The 19626-nt window shown below is 42.6% G+C and overlaps 8 protein-coding genes and 1 long non-coding RNA gene across 9 annotated transcripts; 4 read left to right on the top strand and 5 right to left on the bottom strand.

Annotated features, from left to right (window-relative positions):
• Nucleotides 1-78: 78 nt before the first annotated feature.
• On the bottom strand, nucleotides 79-603 carry LOC137577821 (uncharacterized). Its single transcript, XM_068291375.1, has 2 exons — nucleotides 304-603; nucleotides 79-231 (listed from the first exon to the last, which is right to left on the bottom strand). The coding sequence occupies exons 1-2, from the start codon at nucleotides 601-603 to the stop codon at nucleotides 79-81; spliced, it is 453 nt and encodes a 150-aa protein (XP_068147476.1).
• A 485-nt stretch (nucleotides 604-1088) lies between these two features.
• Nucleotides 1089-1927, top strand: LOC137577040 (trypsin delta). The gene has a single exon (XM_068290403.1). It carries the CDS (start codon nucleotides 1115-1117, stop codon nucleotides 1883-1885), a length of 771 nt encoding a protein of 256 aa, XP_068146504.1. The 5' UTR covers nucleotides 1089-1114; the 3' UTR covers nucleotides 1886-1927.
• A 1046-nt stretch (nucleotides 1928-2973) lies between these two features.
• On the top strand, nucleotides 2974-3801 carry LOC137575781 (trypsin delta-like). Its single transcript, XM_068288471.1, has one exon. The coding sequence runs from the start codon at nucleotides 2997-2999 to the stop codon at nucleotides 3765-3767; it is 771 nt and encodes a 256-aa protein (XP_068144572.1). The 5' UTR covers nucleotides 2974-2996; the 3' UTR covers nucleotides 3768-3801.
• On the bottom strand, nucleotides 3789-4241 carry LOC137575782 (coiled-coil domain-containing protein 103). Its single transcript, XM_068288472.1, has 2 exons — nucleotides 4000-4241; nucleotides 3789-3938 (listed from the first exon to the last, which is right to left on the bottom strand). The coding sequence occupies exons 1-2, from the start codon at nucleotides 4149-4151 to the stop codon at nucleotides 3839-3841; spliced, it is 252 nt and encodes an 83-aa protein (XP_068144573.1). The 5' UTR covers nucleotides 4152-4241; the 3' UTR covers nucleotides 3789-3838.
• Nucleotides 4242-4645: 404 nt separating this feature from the next.
• iotaTry (iotaTrypsin) lies at nucleotides 4646-5512 on the top strand. Its single transcript, XM_068289176.1, has one exon. It carries the CDS (start codon nucleotides 4680-4682, stop codon nucleotides 5475-5477), a length of 798 nt encoding a protein of 265 aa, XP_068145277.1. The 5' UTR covers nucleotides 4646-4679; the 3' UTR covers nucleotides 5478-5512.
• A 72-nt stretch (nucleotides 5513-5584) lies between these two features.
• Nucleotides 5585-6803, bottom strand: LOC137576210 (death-associated protein 1). The gene is made up of 4 exons (XM_068289177.1): nucleotides 6674-6803; nucleotides 6549-6616; nucleotides 6024-6112; nucleotides 5585-5960 (listed from the first exon to the last, which is right to left on the bottom strand). Exons 2-4 carry the CDS (start codon nucleotides 6592-6594, stop codon nucleotides 5805-5807), a joined length of 291 nt encoding a protein of 96 aa, XP_068145278.1. The 5' UTR covers nucleotides 6595-6616; nucleotides 6674-6803; the 3' UTR covers nucleotides 5585-5804.
• Nucleotides 6804-7698: 895 nt separating this feature from the next.
• GlcT (ceramide glucosyltransferase) lies at nucleotides 7699-10398 on the top strand. Its single transcript, XM_068290797.1, has one exon. It carries the CDS (start codon nucleotides 8216-8218, stop codon nucleotides 9542-9544), a length of 1329 nt encoding a protein of 442 aa, XP_068146898.1. The 5' UTR covers nucleotides 7699-8215; the 3' UTR covers nucleotides 9545-10398.
• Nucleotides 10399-11674: 1276 nt separating this feature from the next.
• LOC137577773 (uncharacterized) lies at nucleotides 11675-12060 on the bottom strand. The gene is made up of 2 exons (XR_011032480.1): nucleotides 11921-12060; nucleotides 11675-11856 (listed from the first exon to the last, which is right to left on the bottom strand). It is a non-coding gene; the product is annotated as an uncharacterized lncRNA (long non-coding RNA).
• Nucleotides 12061-16554: 4494 nt separating this feature from the next.
• On the bottom strand, nucleotides 16555-19477 carry LOC137577772 (ice-structuring glycoprotein-like). Its single transcript, XM_068291322.1, has 2 exons — nucleotides 16921-19477; nucleotides 16555-16843 (listed from the first exon to the last, which is right to left on the bottom strand). Exons 1-2 carry the CDS (start codon nucleotides 19291-19293, stop codon nucleotides 16838-16840), a joined length of 2379 nt encoding a protein of 792 aa, XP_068147423.1. The 5' UTR covers nucleotides 19294-19477; the 3' UTR covers nucleotides 16555-16837.
• Between the last annotated feature and the right edge of the window lie 149 nt (nucleotides 19478-19626).

Genomic DNA, 19626 nt, shown 5'->3' with positions numbered 1-19626 from the left:
TTTTACTCCGGTCACCTCAAATAGTAACTTTATTTTTAATACTTCATATGCCTCATTAAATAAGATAATTGTTCTAATTTACCAATCTTCCACATAATTGAAGTAAACATCGGTTATAAATTGCTTTCGGCGGTAAAACATCCAAGTTAGGGATAACAAATAGTCACCAGTGGGTAAAATAACGGGCATCTTTTCGGTTCGAAGATAAAAATTCTTTAAAAGTTGTGTACCCTATATGAGGGCAGAGGAGAGAAGGCTAGAGATTAGTTCTGACCAAGTAGGTGCTTTTGAGTTTCATTTCACCTCATACGGGCATGTGTGATTCACTGTGGAGACATCCTTAATAAGATTCAAGATCACATTTACCACAGGATGATTGTGTTTACGCATAAATTCACAGGCATCGAAAGTGTAGTCATAGAGGAAAGGTTTATAGCCATTTGCTCTCTTCTTCAATTGTAAACGCACTTGAATACTGGATACGGGATACAAGAAGGTCAAATTCATATTCATGATGGTCTTATTCCGATTAATAGCATGCAGGCGGCAATTGTGAACCACAACCCATGATTTATTATACGACTCACACACAGCATTTGTCATTTTGAAGACAATAGCTCCCTATATGAATACACATCCGTGAAAAATCAAAGTCGTCTCTGAGTTATCTTCGGACTTACAGTGTGGAGAATATATGCCAACCATATTAGTAGGACTATCGAGAGAGTCAGCCTCAACCGCATGATGATCCCGACACAAACTAGAGTTAGATGTCATATGTTGGTTGGTATAAATACGTGTTCCTAAAATACATCTAAATTGAGGTAGTTTTAGTTAGGTTAATGGAGCGTTTATTATTTAATAATTAAAGCAATAGAAATTGTCAATCATCGAACAATCGGTTGGGTCATTCACACTGAAAGAAAAAATTAAACGATCCCGACAATTTCGTGAATTTTACTATCATATCGTACGTTGGGAATTTCCAACTTTTTCCAAGCAGTTACGCTCGAGTTGGTGATAATACGAAACTATTTGATTAAAATATGAAGAAGATACGCGAATAGTATAAAAAGGCTTCACCTGACACTTGGAAAATCATTGTAGACACAATATGTTCAAGTTTGTGATCTTGTTGTCCGTTGTTGCTTGCGCTTTCGGCGCTGCCGTCCCTGAGGGTCTCCTGCCCCAGTTGGATGGTCGCATTGTTGGAGGTGCCGCTACCACCATCAGCAGCTTCCCTTGGCAAATCTCTCTGCAGCGCAGTGGTTCCCACTCCTGCGGTGGTTCTGTCTACTCTAACAACATTATTGTGACTGCTGCTCACTGTTTGCAATCCGTGTCCACATCTGTTCTGCAAGTCCGTGCTGGTTCCACCTACTGGAGCTCTGGTGGTGTTGTCTCCGCTGTTGCCGCTTTTAAGAATCACGAGGGCTACAATGCCAACACCATGGTCAACGATATTGCCGTCATCCGTCTATCAAGCTCCTTGACTCTGAGCTCCACCATCAAGGCTATCGGTCTGGCTAGCTCTGCTCCTGCTAACGGTGCCGCCGCTTCCGTCTCCGGTTGGGGTACCCAGTCCTATGGATCCAGCTCCATCCCCTCTCAACTCCAGTACGTGAATGTGAACATTGTCAGCCAGTCGTCTTGCGCTTCCTCCACCTACGGTTATGGCAGTGAAATCAGAAGCACCATGATCTGCGCTGCTGCCAGTGGCAAGGATGCCTGCCAGGGTGATTCTGGTGGCCCATTGGTCTCTGGTGGTGTTCTCGTTGGTGTTGTGTCTTGGGGCTATGGCTGCGCTTATGCCAACTACCCCGGTGTGTACGCCGATGTTGCTGCCCTCCGCTCCTGGGTGATCAGCGCTGCCGGCTCTGTTTAAGAACTTGACACAATAAAACAATATTTTGAAAATTAAACTAAATTACATTTTATTATACCGAACGATATCTACTTTTGGTAGGTATATGCATTATACACTTCCATCTGAAGTACTTTTAATTTGAAGTCTTTCTTAGGGTAATAAAGCCTTTTAAGTTTCAGCATAGAGCCGGTCAAATTATTGTGAGAAAGAGTTCTCTGGTATTAAAGTAAAAAATCTTATTTCTATGTATAAAGTTTAACTAGCAATAATTTTGTCATATATTGGTATGACTAACTATGGTATAGTCCTTCGATTTGAATAGACTACCTAATTTACTGGAGTTTGCATAAGAAAGTTTCACTAGCCAACATTTTTTTTCAGGCTGATCAGCTATGGAATAAATGTGTATGATATAGTTGTCCATTGGTTTTGTAATTAGCCAGAGTGGCGAATAATATTCATTTTTATGACAATCACTTGAAATATAACAAGTTTATTGACAAAAGTCGCTGTTTTCGACTCATAGTTCGTATCTTGATCAACTTAGACGAAACTGAAACGCCTGCATAAAATTAAGAAATATTTTATTTTATGACAATCAATTACTATTGATTTTTATTTTATGACAATCAATTACTATTATTCCTGTATATTAAAGCCTCGTCAAATTGATCAGGATATATATGTATACCTGGCCCTTATGGACGATATAATGATGGGTTTAGACCACAGAGGGCAAATGGAAATTGAAAATAAAATAAACCTTAAAGGAATTTAAGAGCCATTGGGATTTATCTGTGTAAAATATGTAAGATCCTTGAGCTTTATCTCATTAAACGCTAACGCTAATCCTACAATAGTAACCTAATTGTTAAGTAGAGGCTATCTTTTTTGCGGGAATTTCAATTAAAGCAGCCAAAATTGTTAATCATTGACCAATAAGTGCGATCAGTCACACTGAAAGAAATAAGCTAGACCTGACAATTTCATGCATTGTTTGTTATTATCATATCGTACAGTGGGAATTTCCAGCTTATTTTCGAGCAGTTGATAATAAGGAACTAAAGAAGATACGCGACTAGTATAAAAAGGCTTCACTAGATCATTGCAAAATCATTGTAGACACAATATGTTCAAGTTTGTGATTTTGTTGTCCGTTGTGGCTTGTGCCTTTGGTGCCGCTATCCCTGAGGGTCTCCTGCCCCAATTGGATGGTCGCATTGTTGGAGGTACCGCTACCACCATTAGCAGCTTCCCTTGGCAAATCTCTCTGCAGCGCAGTGGCTCTCATTCCTGTGGTGGTTCTCTCTACTCTAACAACATTATTGTGACTGCTGCTCACTGTTTGCAATCCGTGTCCACATCTGTTCTGCAAGTCCGTGCTGGTTCCACCTACTGGAGCTCTGGTGGTGTTGTCTCCGCTGTTGCCGCTTTCAAGAATCACGAGGGCTACAATGCCAACACCATGGTCAACGATATTGCCGTCATCCGTCTATCAAGCTCCTTGACTCTGAGCTCCACCATCAAGGCAATCGGTCTGGCTAGCTCTGCTCCTGCTAACGGTGCCGCCGCTTCCGTCTCCGGTTGGGGTACCCTGTCCTATGGATCCAGCTCCCTCCCCTCTCAACTCCAGTACGTGAATGTGAACATTGTCAGCCAGTCGTCTTGCGCTTCCTCCACCTACGGATATGGCAGCCAAATCAGAAGCACCATGATCTGCGCCTACTCTTCCGGCAAGGATGCTTGCCAGGGTGATTCTGGTGGCCCGTTGGTCTCTGGTGGTGTCCTCGTTGGTGTTGTTTCCTGGGGCTATGGCTGCGCCTACTCCGGCTACCCCGGTGTCTACGCTGATGTTGCTGTCCTTCGCTCATGGGTGATCAGCGCTGCCAGCTCTGTCTAAGAACTTAATAAAATAAAACAATTTTTTGAAGATTATGGAACATTTCGCTTTATTAAGACAGTCCTAAGCGTTTATTCCCGTGCAGCAGAGTTCCACAGGCGACTTTTGGTCTGTGCATTAGCCTTGTCCTTCCGACTAACTGGACGGAGATGAGCTGCATCAACAATGTCCCTGTTGAAGATTGTCTACATCTTTAATTTGAAAAGGAGAAGAAGCAGTAACTCCGACTCACTTGAACTCATCATAGCTCTGAGTGTTGTAGACCGCCCTTAATTTGGCTTCATTGCGCAGTTCGTAGAGCTCACCTGCCCGGATACGGTCCATGCAAATCTCACGTAGACGAACTAGCTCATCAGGAGTTATTTTCCAATTGGGATCTGACATATTATCATATATATTTTCACGAGATTATTGTGGGAATTTATTTGTCGATTTACTCGGTTTTTTACTGGTTACCTGGGCAACCTAACAACATCGTTGCACAGTGACTTTTATTGAAAATGTTGCTTAATATCGAGTTCGTCTTTAAAAAAATTGCTACAAAATTTTGAAATTAAGTTATCCTTTTTTATTGGTTTCAAAATATTGAATAAGCCGTAACACAATCTGCGCTTCTGCCTTTCCGCTCTATACTTCAATTTTAAATAAAGTTATAAATTTTTTCTCATTAAGTTCAGTGAAAAAACCACTGTACTTCATAACTTTGTAACATCAATTGATTAGAAGGCGGATTATGGAATGAAACGAAGACACTCCAAGCAAGCCACTCCAAATTTCTTTCCAATGCTTTTTGATAAGCCCACCCCATTAGAAGGTGATTAACTTTTACAACCTAGAAGTGAATCGATAATGAAAAACAACATTCCAAGTCCCAGCTAGTTGCGGCTAGTTGGCACCTATCCAGTCACGAACATGGTTTTCTCAACAGTTTCATCCACTTTGTTACTTTTACTGTCACTGCGATTTGCGGAGGTCCAAGGAGGAGTCTTCAACGAACGCATTGTGGGCGGAGATGAACTTTCTATACATAATTCACCCTGGCAGGTGTCCATACAGATCAGTGCCCGGCATGAATGTGGTGGAGTCATTTACAGTCCAGAGATTATCCTGACAGCTGCTCATTGTGTCGAAGACAAGTCGACGACTCTGATAAAAGTGCGCGTGGGAGCCAATCAACACAATTCTGGAGGCACCCTAATACCAGTAACCGCCTACAAGATCCATGAGAAATACGATTCCAAGTATTTGCACTATGACATTGCTGTGGTACGACTATCGGAAACCCTGACATTTAGTCTAAATATCAAGGCAATCAATTTGGCCAGCGAAAGTCCTGTGGGGGGCAGCAATGTATCCGTCACCGGTTGGGGATCTCAGCAGGAGGATACCGGATATAGCGGTTATGCCGATAGCCTGCAAACGGCTGAACTAAAGATTATTGAACGCGAAGAATGTGCTTCAACCAAGTACGGATATGGCTGGGATTTTGTGGGTGAGGAAATGATTTGTGCCGCGGCTTCATCAAGCTTTCAGCAACTTAGCGATGCATGCGCTGGCGACTCTGGTGGTCCATTAACAACTACAACACCTGTGCTTCTTGTGGGTCTTGTCTCTTGGGGCTATGGTTGTGGACAGGTCAATTATCCTGGTGTTTATATTGATGTGGCTATTCTACGTCCCTGGATCGTTAAAGCAGCAAATGCAGTGTAACTCAAAATAATTTACTGATAAATATTGAAACAAAGCTCACAATTTTCCCATTTGAAAGCTGAATAAACCAAATAAACTCTTGAATATTACAAAACGCTCTTGAATGCTACGTTATCTACAAAATGGCGTAAAATTTATTTCATTTAAGTAAACATTTGGAATGCAGTAGCAAAAATACAAGGATTCTTCAAAGTTAATCTCACTTATAGAACAAAGGAATATAAAAAATTATTACAATACAGTTTAAGGTGTTTCATTAGAGAATTTTAACAAAAAGATCAGATATTTTCGGTGCGCATACCACACCACTCCACACACAGAAAGAGCTCACTTGCGTGGCTGTTGAATGTTTATCTGTGGTTTGTGTTGCACATTCATGGGAGGTTTCGGGGAATGTGCCACCTGTGCGGAGGCAGGAGTAAAATCTGTGTTACCTTTTACCGGAGCACCGCTCACTGATGCCGAATTAACATTGACGGGTTGCTTAAAGAAATTAAAATGAAATTGACATATGTATGTAGCTATTTCAAAGAATTCCATATTTACTGTTAGACCAGTGCAATCTTCAGCATCCTTGGCAGGACGTTCTGATCCGGAAGCTTTATGCTGCACAATACGCATGCCGCCGGCTTTTACTGTAAGAATATATAAATAATGACGTCAGATTTTATCTAAGCGGATGAGTACCCAGATGCGCATTCGGGCATAAGGTATTCAAGTTGGGGATTCCACAATATGTACAATATGTACATATTTTCTTAAAGTTGTACTGGGTAACCTTAAGTCGTTACTTTTACAAGTTTTTTTTTTTTTTTTGACAGCGGCATCGCCATTGCTGTGTTTGTGTAAATGTATGTATAGGTGTGTGCTTTGTTTACTTATCAGCCTCTATAAAACTGGGTGAAGCAGGTGAATATAAGGTGATAAGGTACCGCAAGATATTTATGAACTATTTAATTAAATTGAGCACATTTAAAATTGCCAACAAAGCATTTTGAACCTTAAAATTTGTTGACAACTCGCGCGCACACACACTAAAACAAATATTCCAACATGTCGACTTGCACTTACATGCAGGTGGGTGGCCCGCCACAAGATTTGGTTGTTCATCAGCCATGTTGGTTTAAAGTTAACGTCAACTGTAGAAAGAAAAATCGTTATTCCTTATAATTTACTATACTAACAATAGTACTTACTTTTTATGTTTTTGATAACAAATGCGTGTTAAGCTTTTTGCGTTGTTTGAGTTGGACACGAATGCACTTGCAACCCAACGAGCATTTAGATTATATTCGACAACGTTCCTAACAGTGATGTCATTTTTAATTCGGCCAAAACAGCTAAATCGACTCAATAAAACGGCTGAATCGCCGGGAAAAAAGTGAACAAAAGCTTTTATATCATGCACTTATAGGGTGAAATGGTATATTAAAGTCAAAAGCTGAAATGACATCAGTGGTTCCTAATGTTAGCACGATAATCCAATGAGCATAATTTCCAAAGAAAATAAGTAATCCGATTGCAAATATCACACAGTTTTCGAGAAAATTTAATATTTTTGAACCAACATTGAATTTTTTAATACAAAATGTGTAAAAAATTACCCCGACTTTATCTGGCAAAAACTAGACTATACAGTAACGGTTTAATGAAGATTGAATGCCAGAATTTTAGGATGACTTTCTGGAATAAGTTCGGAGAGTTTCATTAAAATTCCTCGTAACGTTTTCGAGAAAAATGCATAAATGTGGGGATACCTTTAGGAAACCATAATTTTTGAGAAAAAAGATTCAAAATATAATGTATATATATTTATGTAGGCTTTTTCAGAAAATTTGAATAAAGTTTTTAATTGTTGAATCTGGTTTTATGTATATATACATAAATCGCAAACAAATTTGCTGCAAACAAATAAGGCATGCACCATTGTATCATCATCTGTATCACCATTGCTTTTTCGTAGTATATTTCTATTATTATTTAGACACATTTAGGAGAAGGACAATATACATACATTTATTAGTTTTCTAAAATAAGTTGCATTATATTACTTATAAGTTAAGCTTAATTGTACATAAATCACACATATGTATATAACTAATAAAAATCACGATGAATTGCTGCTAAAAAATATTTCAAATGTAAAATCGAACTACATAGGAAGTGCCCACTGTGAAATTCGCTTTCGCCGCCGTCATGTGCATCACTAGTTGCAGGTTCATCACTAGTTGCAGGTCCATCACTAGTTTTGGTTTATAAAGAATACAAAAATTTACTTTTTTTTATTGCAGTTTTTTTATTGAAATCGAACGCGTCGCGAACGAGCAGTAGCTCCTCCTACGCCTACTTTGCCCACATTTCGAAAAATGTTAATTAATCCGAGGAACTGATATGTGCGAAGAAAACGAAACGCGGAAAAGCAACGCCTATTTAATCAGCAAGCAAACGAGAACAAGCAGAGAAGACGACGGCATGTGCAGACAAGTCTCTGACTCAACGACAATAGCAACAAAAACAACAAAGAGACAATTTTTAGTTTTGGATTATTATCAACAGCAGCAGCAGACTGCAAAACAAATTAAAGAAGAATCTAGATAGACCGCAGACAAATGCAAGCCGATTGAATTTGCGGCGAGATTAAAACCACATTTGAAGCAACGCCTCGAACCACCCAAACACCACCCCCACCCTATACAAAGCCATAAACACACACACACTCAAAGAGACGCACACAGACAATGTCACATTTACCCGCCCCACTGTATGGCTTCGCATGGATTTTTATGATTTTCTGGTTTGGCACTTGGATGGTCCATCTGATAGCAATTTGCTATGGGAAATTTAAGCTGCATAAGAAATCATGCAAGCTTCCAACAGAATCGTCACCACTGCCGGGTGTATCCATACTGAAACCGCTAATGGGCGTGGATCCCAATTTGCAGCATAATCTTGAGACATTCTTTACCATGGATTATCCAGTATATGAGCTGCTCTTTTGTGTGGAGGATAAAGAGGATCCAGCTATTAAGTTAGTTGAAGGATTACTCGACAAATATCCACGAATGGATGCCAAACTTTTTGTCGGCGGCTCGAATGTGGGCGTGAATCCTAAAATCAATAATATACATCCTGCCTATATCGCAGCAAAATATGAATTTTTCATGATCTCCGACAGTGGGATCAAAATGAAGAACGATACGCTCCTGGACATGGTGCAAAATATGTCGGAGAAACATGCTCTGGTTCATCAAATGCCATTTACCTGTGACCGAGATGGTTTTGCCGCCACCTTTGAGAAAGTGTTCTTTGGCACAGTGCAGAGTAGAATCTATCTAAGTGCCGATGTTCTTGGGATCAATTGCCACACGGGCATGTCCTGTCTATTGAGAAAATCTGTGATAGATCAACTGGGAGGCCTCAAAACGTTTGGGTGTTATTTGGCCGAAGATTTCTTCATTGCCAAAGGAATCACAGATCTTGGATGGAAGATGCGCATCTCGAATCAGCCAGCACTGCAAAACAGTGGACTCTGTGACATTGGCAGTTTTCAGCAACGTCTTATCCGTTGGGCCAAGCTTAGAGTGGCCATGGTACCTACTACCATATTACTGGAACCACTTTCCGAATGCATGATTTTGGGCGCACTGGCTGCCTGGTCTGCCTCTCTATTGTTCAGTTGGGATCCATTGGTATTCTATCTGGTACATGTACTGTGCTGGTTTCTATCAGATTGGCTGCTACTTTCAATTGTCCAGCATGGCTCGATGCCATTCCATAAATTTGAATTTGTTATTGGTTGGCTCTTTCGCGAGCTAACTGGTCCTTATCTATTTCTATGTGCTCTATGGAATCCATCGATACGTTGGCGTACCCGCACCTTTAAACTACATTGGGGCGGCATTGCTTATGAGCTGAACCCACAAATGGGACAGCCTGCTACTCCACCCTCGCAGGCGTTGTCATCGCTATTGGTGACGCAAATGCAACCAGCACCCACGTTATCTGAGGAAATTTTGGCCAATGACTTAACGACAACTACGTCGAAGCATCGCTTACTAGTATCGTAGCAGCAGCTAGTTGTAGTTGTAGTTAAATTGCTTCTAGTTTTTTGTACTTGTAACTCATCAGACTTGAAAGAACTTGGAGAGCAACTAAATAAGAAATATGGGGAAAATGTGTTAGTATTATTAGCTAAAACCCTTAGTCACTATATAGAAAACTATGTACATTACTTTAGGCTTATAAAAGTTTTGTAAATTTCATTAGGCTACCCAACATGTATAACACACACTCCCATGCCAGACAGCAAGATATAAAAATTAAATACTTAGTTTAAGTAGCTTGTAAATAATCAATAGAAAAATGAAAACACACATAGTTTGAACACATATCTTAATACAAAACTTATTCGAAAGAAAACTAAAGTAATTCTCGACAACACCTAATTGTACATTTATGCAATTAATACATAAACATATATATATTAAACTATTTTATGATTAAGTAGTCTAAAAGAAATACTTTGTAAAGTTGTTAAATACGTTGAGCTTTGTTTGAATTAGATAAAACAATTATAAAAGAGGACTTTCTAAGGAAATTCATTTGATTTGTTTTCATTTGTACAGAAAAATGATTTTTGGCTTAAAACTAATTGACCAGTTAAAGCTTAATACGCCGAGTCCTTTATAATTTATAGAATTTGAGATTATATACCACTCAAAGCGATTGATACAATTTTGTTGTTTTCAGTTCTTTTATTTGGCCACACTTATGCTTAATTTATTATTTTGCTAAGCAATGTTCTAATTTTTAGTTAACTTTATTGTTATTTTGGAATTTTTGTACATAAGCTTTGAGAAAAACAGAAAAAAAAAACACTGAAATGCCATCGAATAAATCCAATTTAAATGATCAAGCAAAACTTTAAGCGATTCAAATTGATTAATTATATTCGTCTACCCCCATTTAATTGTTATTTGTCCATGTCATTCGTTATGATTATTAATCCTTCTGTTATCACATCGTTTGGGCCAAACAATGAGTCAGGCTCATTACTTGATGGTCTAATAACAATTGCTCGGGAAATTCTTTAATGTGAGTCAGCAAAGTAATAGAAATTCTTTATTACTTGGGGGGTCAGATAAATTAACAAACAAAAAAACAAGAAGTACTTGTTTCCCTGTGTGTATATGTGTGTATGTGTAAAGCCTAATCCCAAGTAATTTGATGTACATAAAACAGTTTATTTAATACTATTATATAATGTGGGTAACATTTAAAACAACAAAAACAAAATGCTAAACAGTATTGCCTGCTAATGAACGATAAAATGCAAAAGAAAAAAGTATTACCCCTTTAAGGAACTATTTCTTATCTCAATTATGGAAATACAACTGAACGAAAAAAGAACAAATTAAAAAAAAAGAAATCCATAAACGATTAGATTTGGCATATCAGTTGCTAAGTAGAATATATATACGGTATAGCAGCAAATATTCTATTACAAACATTTACAAAAATCGATGTAAATGTAATGAAATCTAAAAGAAGTTTCAATTCAATTCGAAATTCGGGCTAAGTTTTAGTTTATAACATCTAAGGCTTAAATACATATATATAAATAAACAAGAATTAAGATAACATATGACCAACATAAAAAGTTCACAATTGTTGTTATTCATGTTTTTGTATGTTTGTCTTGAGAGATATCTCTCATGTACTTATGTTCACGTATGTATGTATGTACATATGTACGTATGCATTTGTTTATTCTCCCGATAAGGGAGACAAGTATATTAATAAGTACATGAGTCATTTGCAACTAGAAAATCGTCCGTTTATTTATATATGTACATATGTATGTCGATTTATACAGAAAGAACTTTTTGTTTCTTTTTTTTTTTTTGTAACTGTGATTTACCATCGAACGGACGTCTATAAGCGATTTTGAGTGCCCCAATACAAATGGCGTGTTCGTTGAGCTCATTTGCAATCAACAAACATTTTGTGAATTATCTAATCGAAATGTACGGAAATTTTGATGGCGTACAAACTAATAGACACGTGAGACGGACAGTAGCAGCCAGAGCTACATTACTATTGTCATCTGAAAACGAAAATGTATCCATTCATTCGAGTCGGAACGAAATGACTGACCATTAAAAGAACCCTGGGCCCTGAGTTCTTATCAAGGCATATTTGGCATTCAAAAATAAGTTTTATTTATACTGAGGATTACGAAAACGTTCGACGTCTACGACTTCCAACCATGCCGCTTGGGAGCAGCTTGGCCTTGCCGCTGGAGACACTATTTCTGCTGCTGGCGCTATTTTGCTTGAACCAGAGCCGTCTTATTTGCCTGGTCTTCTGCGATCGAGTTCTGCGGAATATATAAATGAAAAATTATTCAAAAAATTGGGAACAAATTTAAAAAATTGACTTGCCCCTCCTCTCTCTAATTTCATTCATGGCGCTTTCCGCAATGGATGTGCTTCCAAACACATTTAGCAAACTTTCCGTCTAAAATAGAGAAGAAAATAAGGAAAAATTATTTTGTTTCACAATAGTTCAATTAGTTAATTTTGTTTCACAATTGAAAGTTATGCCGCAAGTTTCAAATTGAATTTATTTGCCCCTTCGCTCGTTTCAAAATTGCACAAATGTTCAATTTTCATTATGTTTATTTTTTCTTACAAAAACAATTCGACTTAAATGCTAAAATAAATACTAGTTCTAACACCCCATCTAATACTAAATTATAATCGCTTACATTTCTAATTTTTTCTAAACTGAAATACTCCCTAAAAGCGCTTAAAACTAATTTCCCAAACCCTTTTAATTTGTTATTTGAAATGTTGCATAGAAACATGCACCTACTGTTGCCCAAGGATCCAAACTTTTTATTTGAATTATGAATCCTTTGGACAACAGATGTTAGCGACTCCTTCTCCTGTCGATAAAAATGCTTTAGGTCCGCTGGAACACCGAAATCGCAAACCTCGATTGGTGCGAGGTTTTCGATGTCCAGCGGCCTAAAGTAGATGTGACACAATGTGTCATCCATGTGCCCGTCATGTTTGAGCATTACTTCATTAAAATGATTGTAATCCCAAACAAATGGGACTTTTCCCTTACGATCTAGGAAATGATTTCGCACTTTCACATTAATTGGATTGCCATTAATAACAAAGCAAACCAAATTAGTGGATATGTGTGCTGTAGTAACAAACTTTATTAATTTATTTATTAATTCTATTATAGTTTCTGCGCTCATATACTGGTCCTTCGTTGTGAAGAGGTTCGAGTAAAGTATGCTCCTCTTGGATCCATCGAGCGCCACAGCCATCATCGTGAGCATTTTCACAACATCGCCGGTCCTTAATTTTTTGGATGAGGTGCCGGCTTCCTCAGTACCCTTTCCGGGATTAATTCGACTCTGTAATTTTAATGTTTATGTATTTTTCTAAAGTTTTTTTAGTATCTTAAACCTACCATTGGGGGCAAAAACAGCTCATCTATGCTTACGAAAAAGGCCTGGTTCATAAACTCCTCAAGCGAATTGAAATTCTCCAGAATCCTTACTTTCGCGTTTTTGTCGAATTTATGGGAATACTCCTGGAATTCCACAATTCCCTCCTGAATTTTGGACTCGTGAATTCTTTTTAAAACTAAAAGAAATTTCAGCAGGAGCAACAGTAAACTTGAGGCTTGCCATTTTCGTTTATCTTTCAATTGTGCTTTCTTTCTTCATCCTTTAATCCTCACCATGCTATGCTATCGGTAAGGATCTATCGATAAAACCAAACAGGTGTTACAACCTATTTATTTAACAAAAACGATAAAGATTAATTAGTATTTTTTGGATTTGATTTTGGTTTGTCCGCAGACGTCTTGTTCGTTTCGAGGCCGGAAGAAAAGAGAGCGACGCCGTCTCGTGCCTATCGAGAACTTATCGCTAACCTCGATACTTAGTACTAACAATCGATACTTATTACTAATAATCGATACTTATTACTAACAATCGATACTATAATACTGGTTTCGGTATATGCATGAGCATTTAACAGACATTGTAAATAATTGGAATCTTACAACTCGGCCGTCCTGACGAGGAATCGACCTCGATTCCAATAGTTAACAGCTAGAGGGGGGGTAAATAAGAACCTTACGGGGCTGGTGTCGCCTTTGTTTGGTTATCAGAAGTGCAATCTTGATCAGGGGCAACCCATAGCTTTAATTTGGAGGCTTCTAGGACCCCGTCATATGGTAGTTGGGTGATTTGGGAACCTTCTACATCCCGGATCACATATCGGTCATTCGGAAGTTTCTTATGAACCACATACGGACCACGATATCGCCTGATAAGCTTTTTGTTTGTGCCTGCCGAAGTGTCTACATTCTTAATAACTACGAAATCCCCTTCCTCAAAACTAACGGCCGGGGGGTGATGCTTCGAATAATATTCCGAATTATATTCCTGGGATTTAACAATGTTACGAAAGGCTAATCTCCGGACGTCTACCTCTGAGGCATCGACCTCCTCCGTTCTCTCACCCAATCGTTCGGTTAATTCATCTATTACCACACCTCGCTGTTCAACACCAAATAGAAGTACGGAAGCGGCAAATTTGGTTGTGGAGTGGACAGAGTTATTCAGGGCAAACTCTATGTTCGGCAGTTGTTGGACCCAATCTGCGTGGTCCACGGGTTCCGTTAGTTTCCCCAACATGGGGCCCAAAACACGGTTAACCCGCTCGACTTGGCCGTTAGCCCGGGGTGAGGCAGTGGCATTCAGCACATGAATTATATTTTTGGCCTTCAGAAATTCTTCAAACTCAGAGGAAGTAAAGCAGGTACCTCGATCGCTGATGATTCGGCGGGGTCTACTGTAATTGGCGAAGTACTGGGATTCTAATGCCTGACACACTTCGCGTGAATTCGTCGTGGCGGCAGGGTACAGCTTCACGAATTTAGTAAAAGCGTCAATGACAACTAGAAGATACTTTTTCTTAGAGCGTATGGACGGAAGGGGGCCCAGGTGGTCGATATGAACGGTATCAAACGGAAGGGGCACTTTCGGAATACTATGTAACGTGACACGGTGGTCCGAGGCGGACGCGGAGTAGTAGATACACTTGAGGCAATTCCTAATGTAATTGTTAACATAAGATTTCATACACGGGAACCAGTAGTGCTTCTTGATCTGTGTACAACATTTCTCCGTGGCCATATGGCCAAGCTTCTCGTGCACTACTCGTATGACATGATTTATCATCTCGGAAGGGACATAAAGTTGGGGTACACTCGTCGAGGACAGGCGGTACACTACTCCATCTCGCAGTTCGAAATCCGCTATCTCATATTTCTCCAACTCATCTCGGAGTTTGACAATCTCAGGGTCCCGGTTCTGGGTTAACTGCAGTTGGAAGTCGAGGTTTAGATCGTCAACGTAGGCGGCAGTTTCTATTCTGCTTAGAGCATCAGCATGGGGCATACCAACCCCCGAGCGGTGTACAATCGTGTAGTTATAGTTTTCCAACAGCAGGGCCCAGCGAGCAATCTTGGCGGAATGTCCACCATTTCTCAGTGTCAGCGCAAGGGAATTACAATCGGTCACAATTTTGAACGGAATGAATTTAAGGTATGTCTCAAAACGTTTTAAGGCATATACGATGGCTAACGTCTCTAGCTCATAACTGTGCAATTTCGATTCAGCGGCGGAGGCCATCTTAGAGAAGTAGGACACTGGGTGTAATTTACCGTCTGTTTGTTTCTGGAGGAGCACTGCTCCGAAACCAATTGAACTAGCGTCGCAGTGTAACTCTGTTTCAAACTTCGGGTTGTAAATAGATAACACGGGGGATTCGATCAATTTCAACTTCAGTGTTCGGAAAGCTTCCAGGCATTCTTCGGAGAAGACATAAGGGGTATCTTTTCTTAACAATCGGGACAGCGGACACGCAATCTTAGCGAAACCTAATACAAATCGGCGGAAGTATGAGAATAGGCCTAAGCAACGCTCTAATTCCTTGCCATTTCTTGGGATGGGCAAATCCCGTATCGCCTGAATATGAGCTGGTTTGGGCGTGATACCGGCGGCATTGGCTAAGTAGCCCAAGTACTCTAATTCCCTATACGCAAAACGGCATTTGGTCAGCTTCAGGCCTAGCCCGTTCACTCTTAACACATACAATATTTCCTTCAGAATCTCAAGGTGGGTTTCAAAGTCATGCGATGCGACTAGGATGTCGTCCATATATATCACTAGTTGACCTTGGTTTATAAATTTCTTAAGGACAAAATAAACGAATCTAGCGAACACGGGGGGACCATTACAAAGTCCGAAGGGCATACGTACATATTCAAACTGGCCATCAGGGGTTACAAAGGCAGTATATTTGATCGAGTCTGGGTGCATTTTCACATGGTGGAAACCGTTCTTCAAGTCCAGGATAGTGAAGAATGACTTGCCACCCAGATGTTCAATGCAATCATCTAACAGAGGGATCGGAAAATGATCTCGAACTGTAATTTTGTTTAACGGCCGGTAATCTACACATTTCCTCATTGTGTTGTCCTTTTTCCGGACAGGGACAATAGCGGCAGCGTAAGGAGAACTACTGTGGCGAATGATGCCAGCTTTCAAGAGATCATTACAAATCTCCCGCACTTCGATGCGTTCGTGGTGCGACAGACGGCGGGGGCGGCAGAAAATCGGAGTTTGGCTAGTCAATTCTATTTTCATCTCATAGTTCATGGGCTTGACTAAATCTGGATTAACCTGTACGTATGAAGTGGAAATAATAGACTTAAGGGCTGCGGTTTGCTCTTCCCGTAACGTGGGCTCTATATCAAAATCTAACTCACTGACAGCCGGGAGCTCAATGGCATTTATCGTCATGAGTGCATCATTTAGTGTTTCCGAAGGTACGGCAGAAGTTTCTAGAAGGGGAGAATCAGACAACAATTCGGCAGACACAATCTCATTCCTGTCGTGCGGTAGTACCGCTAGCTCTTTCCTCAATATATTAAAAGACTTCAGAACAGCAATAACTTTTGGATTTATACATTCAGTCGGTTTGTTCATGAGTATCAATGATTCTTTTTTATATTTCAGTTCTTTCATTTTACAGAGTCTAATATTATTTTTATACAGGAGATCTCTGCCTATGATCATCGGCAGTTCAGTTGCTTGGTTCGCCAGGACTTCAAACGTATGTATTGTCTGTGTGTTGCAGAGGTTAATCCTACACTGGACTTGGCCTAATGACATAAGTTGGTTGTTTCCTAACCCACGGCAGTTCAATTTATGGGGTCTAAGACGGCAGTTGGAAGGGACTTCAGAGTAACGTATAAAACTTTTAGGGCTGCCCGAATCAAGGAGAGAAAACATATCTATAAATTTCCTATCTTGCACTTCATCACAAACAAAAGCGACACTCACCCATTGTAGATGGTCTACTCGATCTCCCGAGTCATCAGCAGCGGCGGCAGCAGTGGTCTTGGTGGCATTACCGATCCGAGACGGGCAGTTCTTGTAGATGTGGCCCACTATGCCACACTTAAAACACGAATTCGGGGGTCGAATTGGTTTCGGGCATTGACTCTTGTAGTGCCCCCATCCCGAGCAGTTATAACATCTGGTTTCACTCATGGGGGAGCCAACCGATTTGTTTCCAGCATTGGTCGCTGGCTGCGCCTTCACGCTACTGCTTTGTTTGGAGGCGACAGCCTGTACACGGATGCGCTCGTAGCGTTCCAGGAGTGGCTTCAGTTCCGCCATTGTCCGCGCTGAGTACAGCATGCCGACTCGAGTGGAGCTGTCCCGCAAACCATCGATAATCATATCGACCAGCTCATTCTCCGGAATCGGAGCATTCATAGCAATCTCTTGCATTTCAATCGCAAATCGTAGACATCCCTCGCCGGCCTTGATGCGCCGGCTCCGCAGAGCGTGATACACCTCCTCCGTGCTGCGCGAGCGTCCAAATTCTCGCAAGAGGATTGCCCTTAACTCCTCGTAGCTGTGCACCGACACTGTGCGCAGCAGCACCGCCGCCGTCCCTTCTAACATACGCCGGCATGCGACCAAACGTAGGCGATCGTTTAGCTGCAGGATTTCGAATGCGTCCTCCAGGTCGGTCAACCATTTTTTTACATCATACGCGGTATCCGCTGAAAACCGAGCCACCATGCTCTCGATGACACTCACGTCGCTGACTTGCTGCCTCGGTGCTCGGAATTCGTCCATCCCTTGCTGCAGTTTGAGGATTTGTTGTTGTAGCTGCAGCAACTCGTGTTGTTTCCGCAGCGTCACCAGTTGCTCATCCAAGCTGGGAGAAGCGGAAGCGGCCGGTGTGAGGGCGGCCTCGGCTGACGACACGGAAGGCACTAGAGCGGGCATCCCTTCCCATGGGTCCGCGTCGGGACCCGTAACGGGTGCGGCGAGTGAGGCCGCAGCCCGCATGGCAGCTATATAGCCAGTGGGCACAGCGGATGTGGCAGCTGCGGCAGGCACAGTCATAGATGCGGCGGCGGGTACAGCAGTGGCAGCGGCGGTGGGTAAAGCAGTGGCAGCGGGTACAGCCATGGCAGCGGGTGCACAGGCGGCAGCGGGTACAGCCGTGGCAGCGGGTACAGAGGCGGCGGCGGGTACAGCGGTGGTGGGTACAGCGGTGGTGGGTACAGCAGTGGCAGCGGGTACAGCAGTGGCGGCGAGTGTAGAGGCGGCAGCGGTTACGGCGGGGGCGAATATGCCAGCGGTTGGTTCAGCAGGGGTGCGTATGATGGCAGTTGGCCCAGCAAGGGCGAGTGTGGCAGCGGTTTGCCCAGCAGGGGCGGATGCGGCAGCAGCGGGCCCGGCAGGGGCGAGTGTGACAGCGGTTGGCCCAGCAGGAGCGGATTCAGCAGCGGCGGGCCCGGCAGGGGCGGATGCAGTAGCGGCGGGCCCGGCAGGGGCGGATGTGACAGCCGTTGGCCCAGCAGGGGCGGATGCAGCAGCGGCGGGCCCGGCAGGGGCGCATGTGGCAGCCGTTGGCCCCGCAGGGGCGGATGCAGCAGCGGCGGGCCCGGCAGGGGCGCATGTGGCAGCCGTTGGCCCAGCAGGGGCGGATGCAGCAGCAGCGGGCCCGGCAGGGGCGAGTGTGACAGCGGTTGGCCCAGCAGGAGCGGATTGAGCAGCGGCGGGCCCGGCAGGGGCGAATGTGACAGTCTTTGGCCCGGCAGGGGCGGATGCAGCAGCGGCGGGCCCGGCAGGGGCGCATGTGGCAGCCGTTGGCCCGGCAGGGGCGGATGCGGCAGCCGTTAGCCCAGCAGGGGCGGATGCAGCAGTGGCGGGCCCGGCAGGGGCGGATGCGGCAGCGGCGGATCCAGCAGGGGTTCGTCTAGCAGCAGTTCGCCCGGCGGGGTCGAGCATGCCAACAGTTGGCCCAACATGGGCGGTTATGGCAGCAACGGGACCCGCAGGGGCGCGTGTGTCATCAGCCGGCCCAGCAGCGGCAGGCCCGGCAGGGGCGAGTGTGTCAGCCACGGGACCCGCAACAACACGTGTTTCGGCAGTTGGCTCCGCAGCGGCGAGCCCGGCAGGGGCGAGTGTGTCCGCAACGGGATTCGCAGAGGCGCGTGTTTCAGTCGTTGGCCCAGCAGATTTCGGTACTGCAGCGGCAGGCGCAGCCGCGGCGGCTCCAGTGGCCGCCGTTCCTTTAGCAGTAGTCACAGCAGTGGGTACATCCGCAGCGGTGGGCGTGGAGGCAGCCGTTCGAGATGACGAACGTGTGGTCTGCCGTGTCCCGAAATATGAATCTCTTCGGGTGGTCATCCCACTTCTGAGTTGTTACAACCTATTTATTTAACAAAAACGATAAAGATTAATTAGTATTTTTTGGATTTGATTTTGGTTTGTCCGCAGACGTCTTGTTCGTTTCGAGGCCGGAAGAAAAGAGAGCGACGCCGTCTCGTGCCTATCGAGAACTTATCGCTAACCTCGATACTTAGTACTAACAATCGATACTTATTACTAATAATCGATACTTATTACTAACAATCGATACTATAATACTGGTTTCGGTATATGCATGAGCATTTAACAGACATTGTAAATAATTGGAATCTTACACAGGGGTAGAAAATAGTGGGCATGTCGGATAATAGG

Source organism: Drosophila tropicalis, unplaced genomic scaffold, assembly GCF_018151085.1.
Source record: "Drosophila tropicalis isolate 14030-0801.00 unplaced genomic scaffold, ASM1815108v1 contig_593, whole genome shotgun sequence".
In the NCBI taxonomy this organism is placed as follows: domain Eukaryota; kingdom Metazoa; phylum Arthropoda; class Insecta; order Diptera; family Drosophilidae; genus Drosophila; species Drosophila tropicalis.
The sequence above is the reverse complement of the archived record's forward strand: the minus strand, read 5'-3'. Positions and strand labels throughout refer to the sequence as shown.

Bases quoted from the DNA above. Each gene is read 5' to 3' on its own strand.
- LOC137575782 (XM_068288472.1), bottom strand. From the start codon at position 4,151: ATGTCAGATCCCAATTGGAAAATAACTCCTGATGAGCTAGTTCGTCTA. The intron at 3,939-3,999 runs GTGAGTCGGAGT...AATCTTCAACAG, and splicing joins CAGAGCTATGATGAGTTCAA to GGACATTGTTGATGCAGCTC.
- GlcT (XM_068290797.1), top strand. From the start codon at position 8,216: ATGTCACATTTACCCGCCCCACTGTATGGCTTCGCATGGATTTTTATG.
- LOC137577040 (XM_068290403.1), top strand. From the start codon at position 1,115: ATGTTCAAGTTTGTGATCTTGTTGTCCGTTGTTGCTTGCGCTTTCGGC.
- LOC137577821 (XM_068291375.1), bottom strand. From the start codon at position 603: ATGACAAATGCTGTGTGTGAGTCGTATAATAAATCATGGGTTGTGGTT. The intron at 232-303 runs GTGAAATGAAAC...GCCCTCATATAG, and splicing joins ATCACACATGCCCGTATGAG to GGTACACAACTTTTAAAGAA.
- LOC137576210 (XM_068289177.1), bottom strand. From the start codon at position 6,594: ATGGCTGATGAACAACCAAATCTTGTGGCGGGCCACCCACCTGCAT. The intron at 6,113-6,548 runs GTAAGTGCAAGT...ATATTCTTACAG, and splicing joins GGCGGGCCACCCACCTGCAT to TAAAAGCCGGCGGCATGCGT. The intron at 5,961-6,023 runs GTAAATATGGAA...AATTTCTTTAAG, and splicing joins AAGATTGCACTGGTCTAACA to CAACCCGTCAATGTTAATTC.
- LOC137575781 (XM_068288471.1), top strand. From the start codon at position 2,997: ATGTTCAAGTTTGTGATTTTGTTGTCCGTTGTGGCTTGTGCCTTTGGT.
- LOC137577772 (XM_068291322.1), bottom strand. From the start codon at position 19,293: ATGACCACCCGAAGAGATTCATATTTCGGGACACGGCAGACCACACGT.
- iotaTry (XM_068289176.1), top strand. From the start codon at position 4,680: ATGGTTTTCTCAACAGTTTCATCCACTTTGTTACTTTTACTGTCACTG.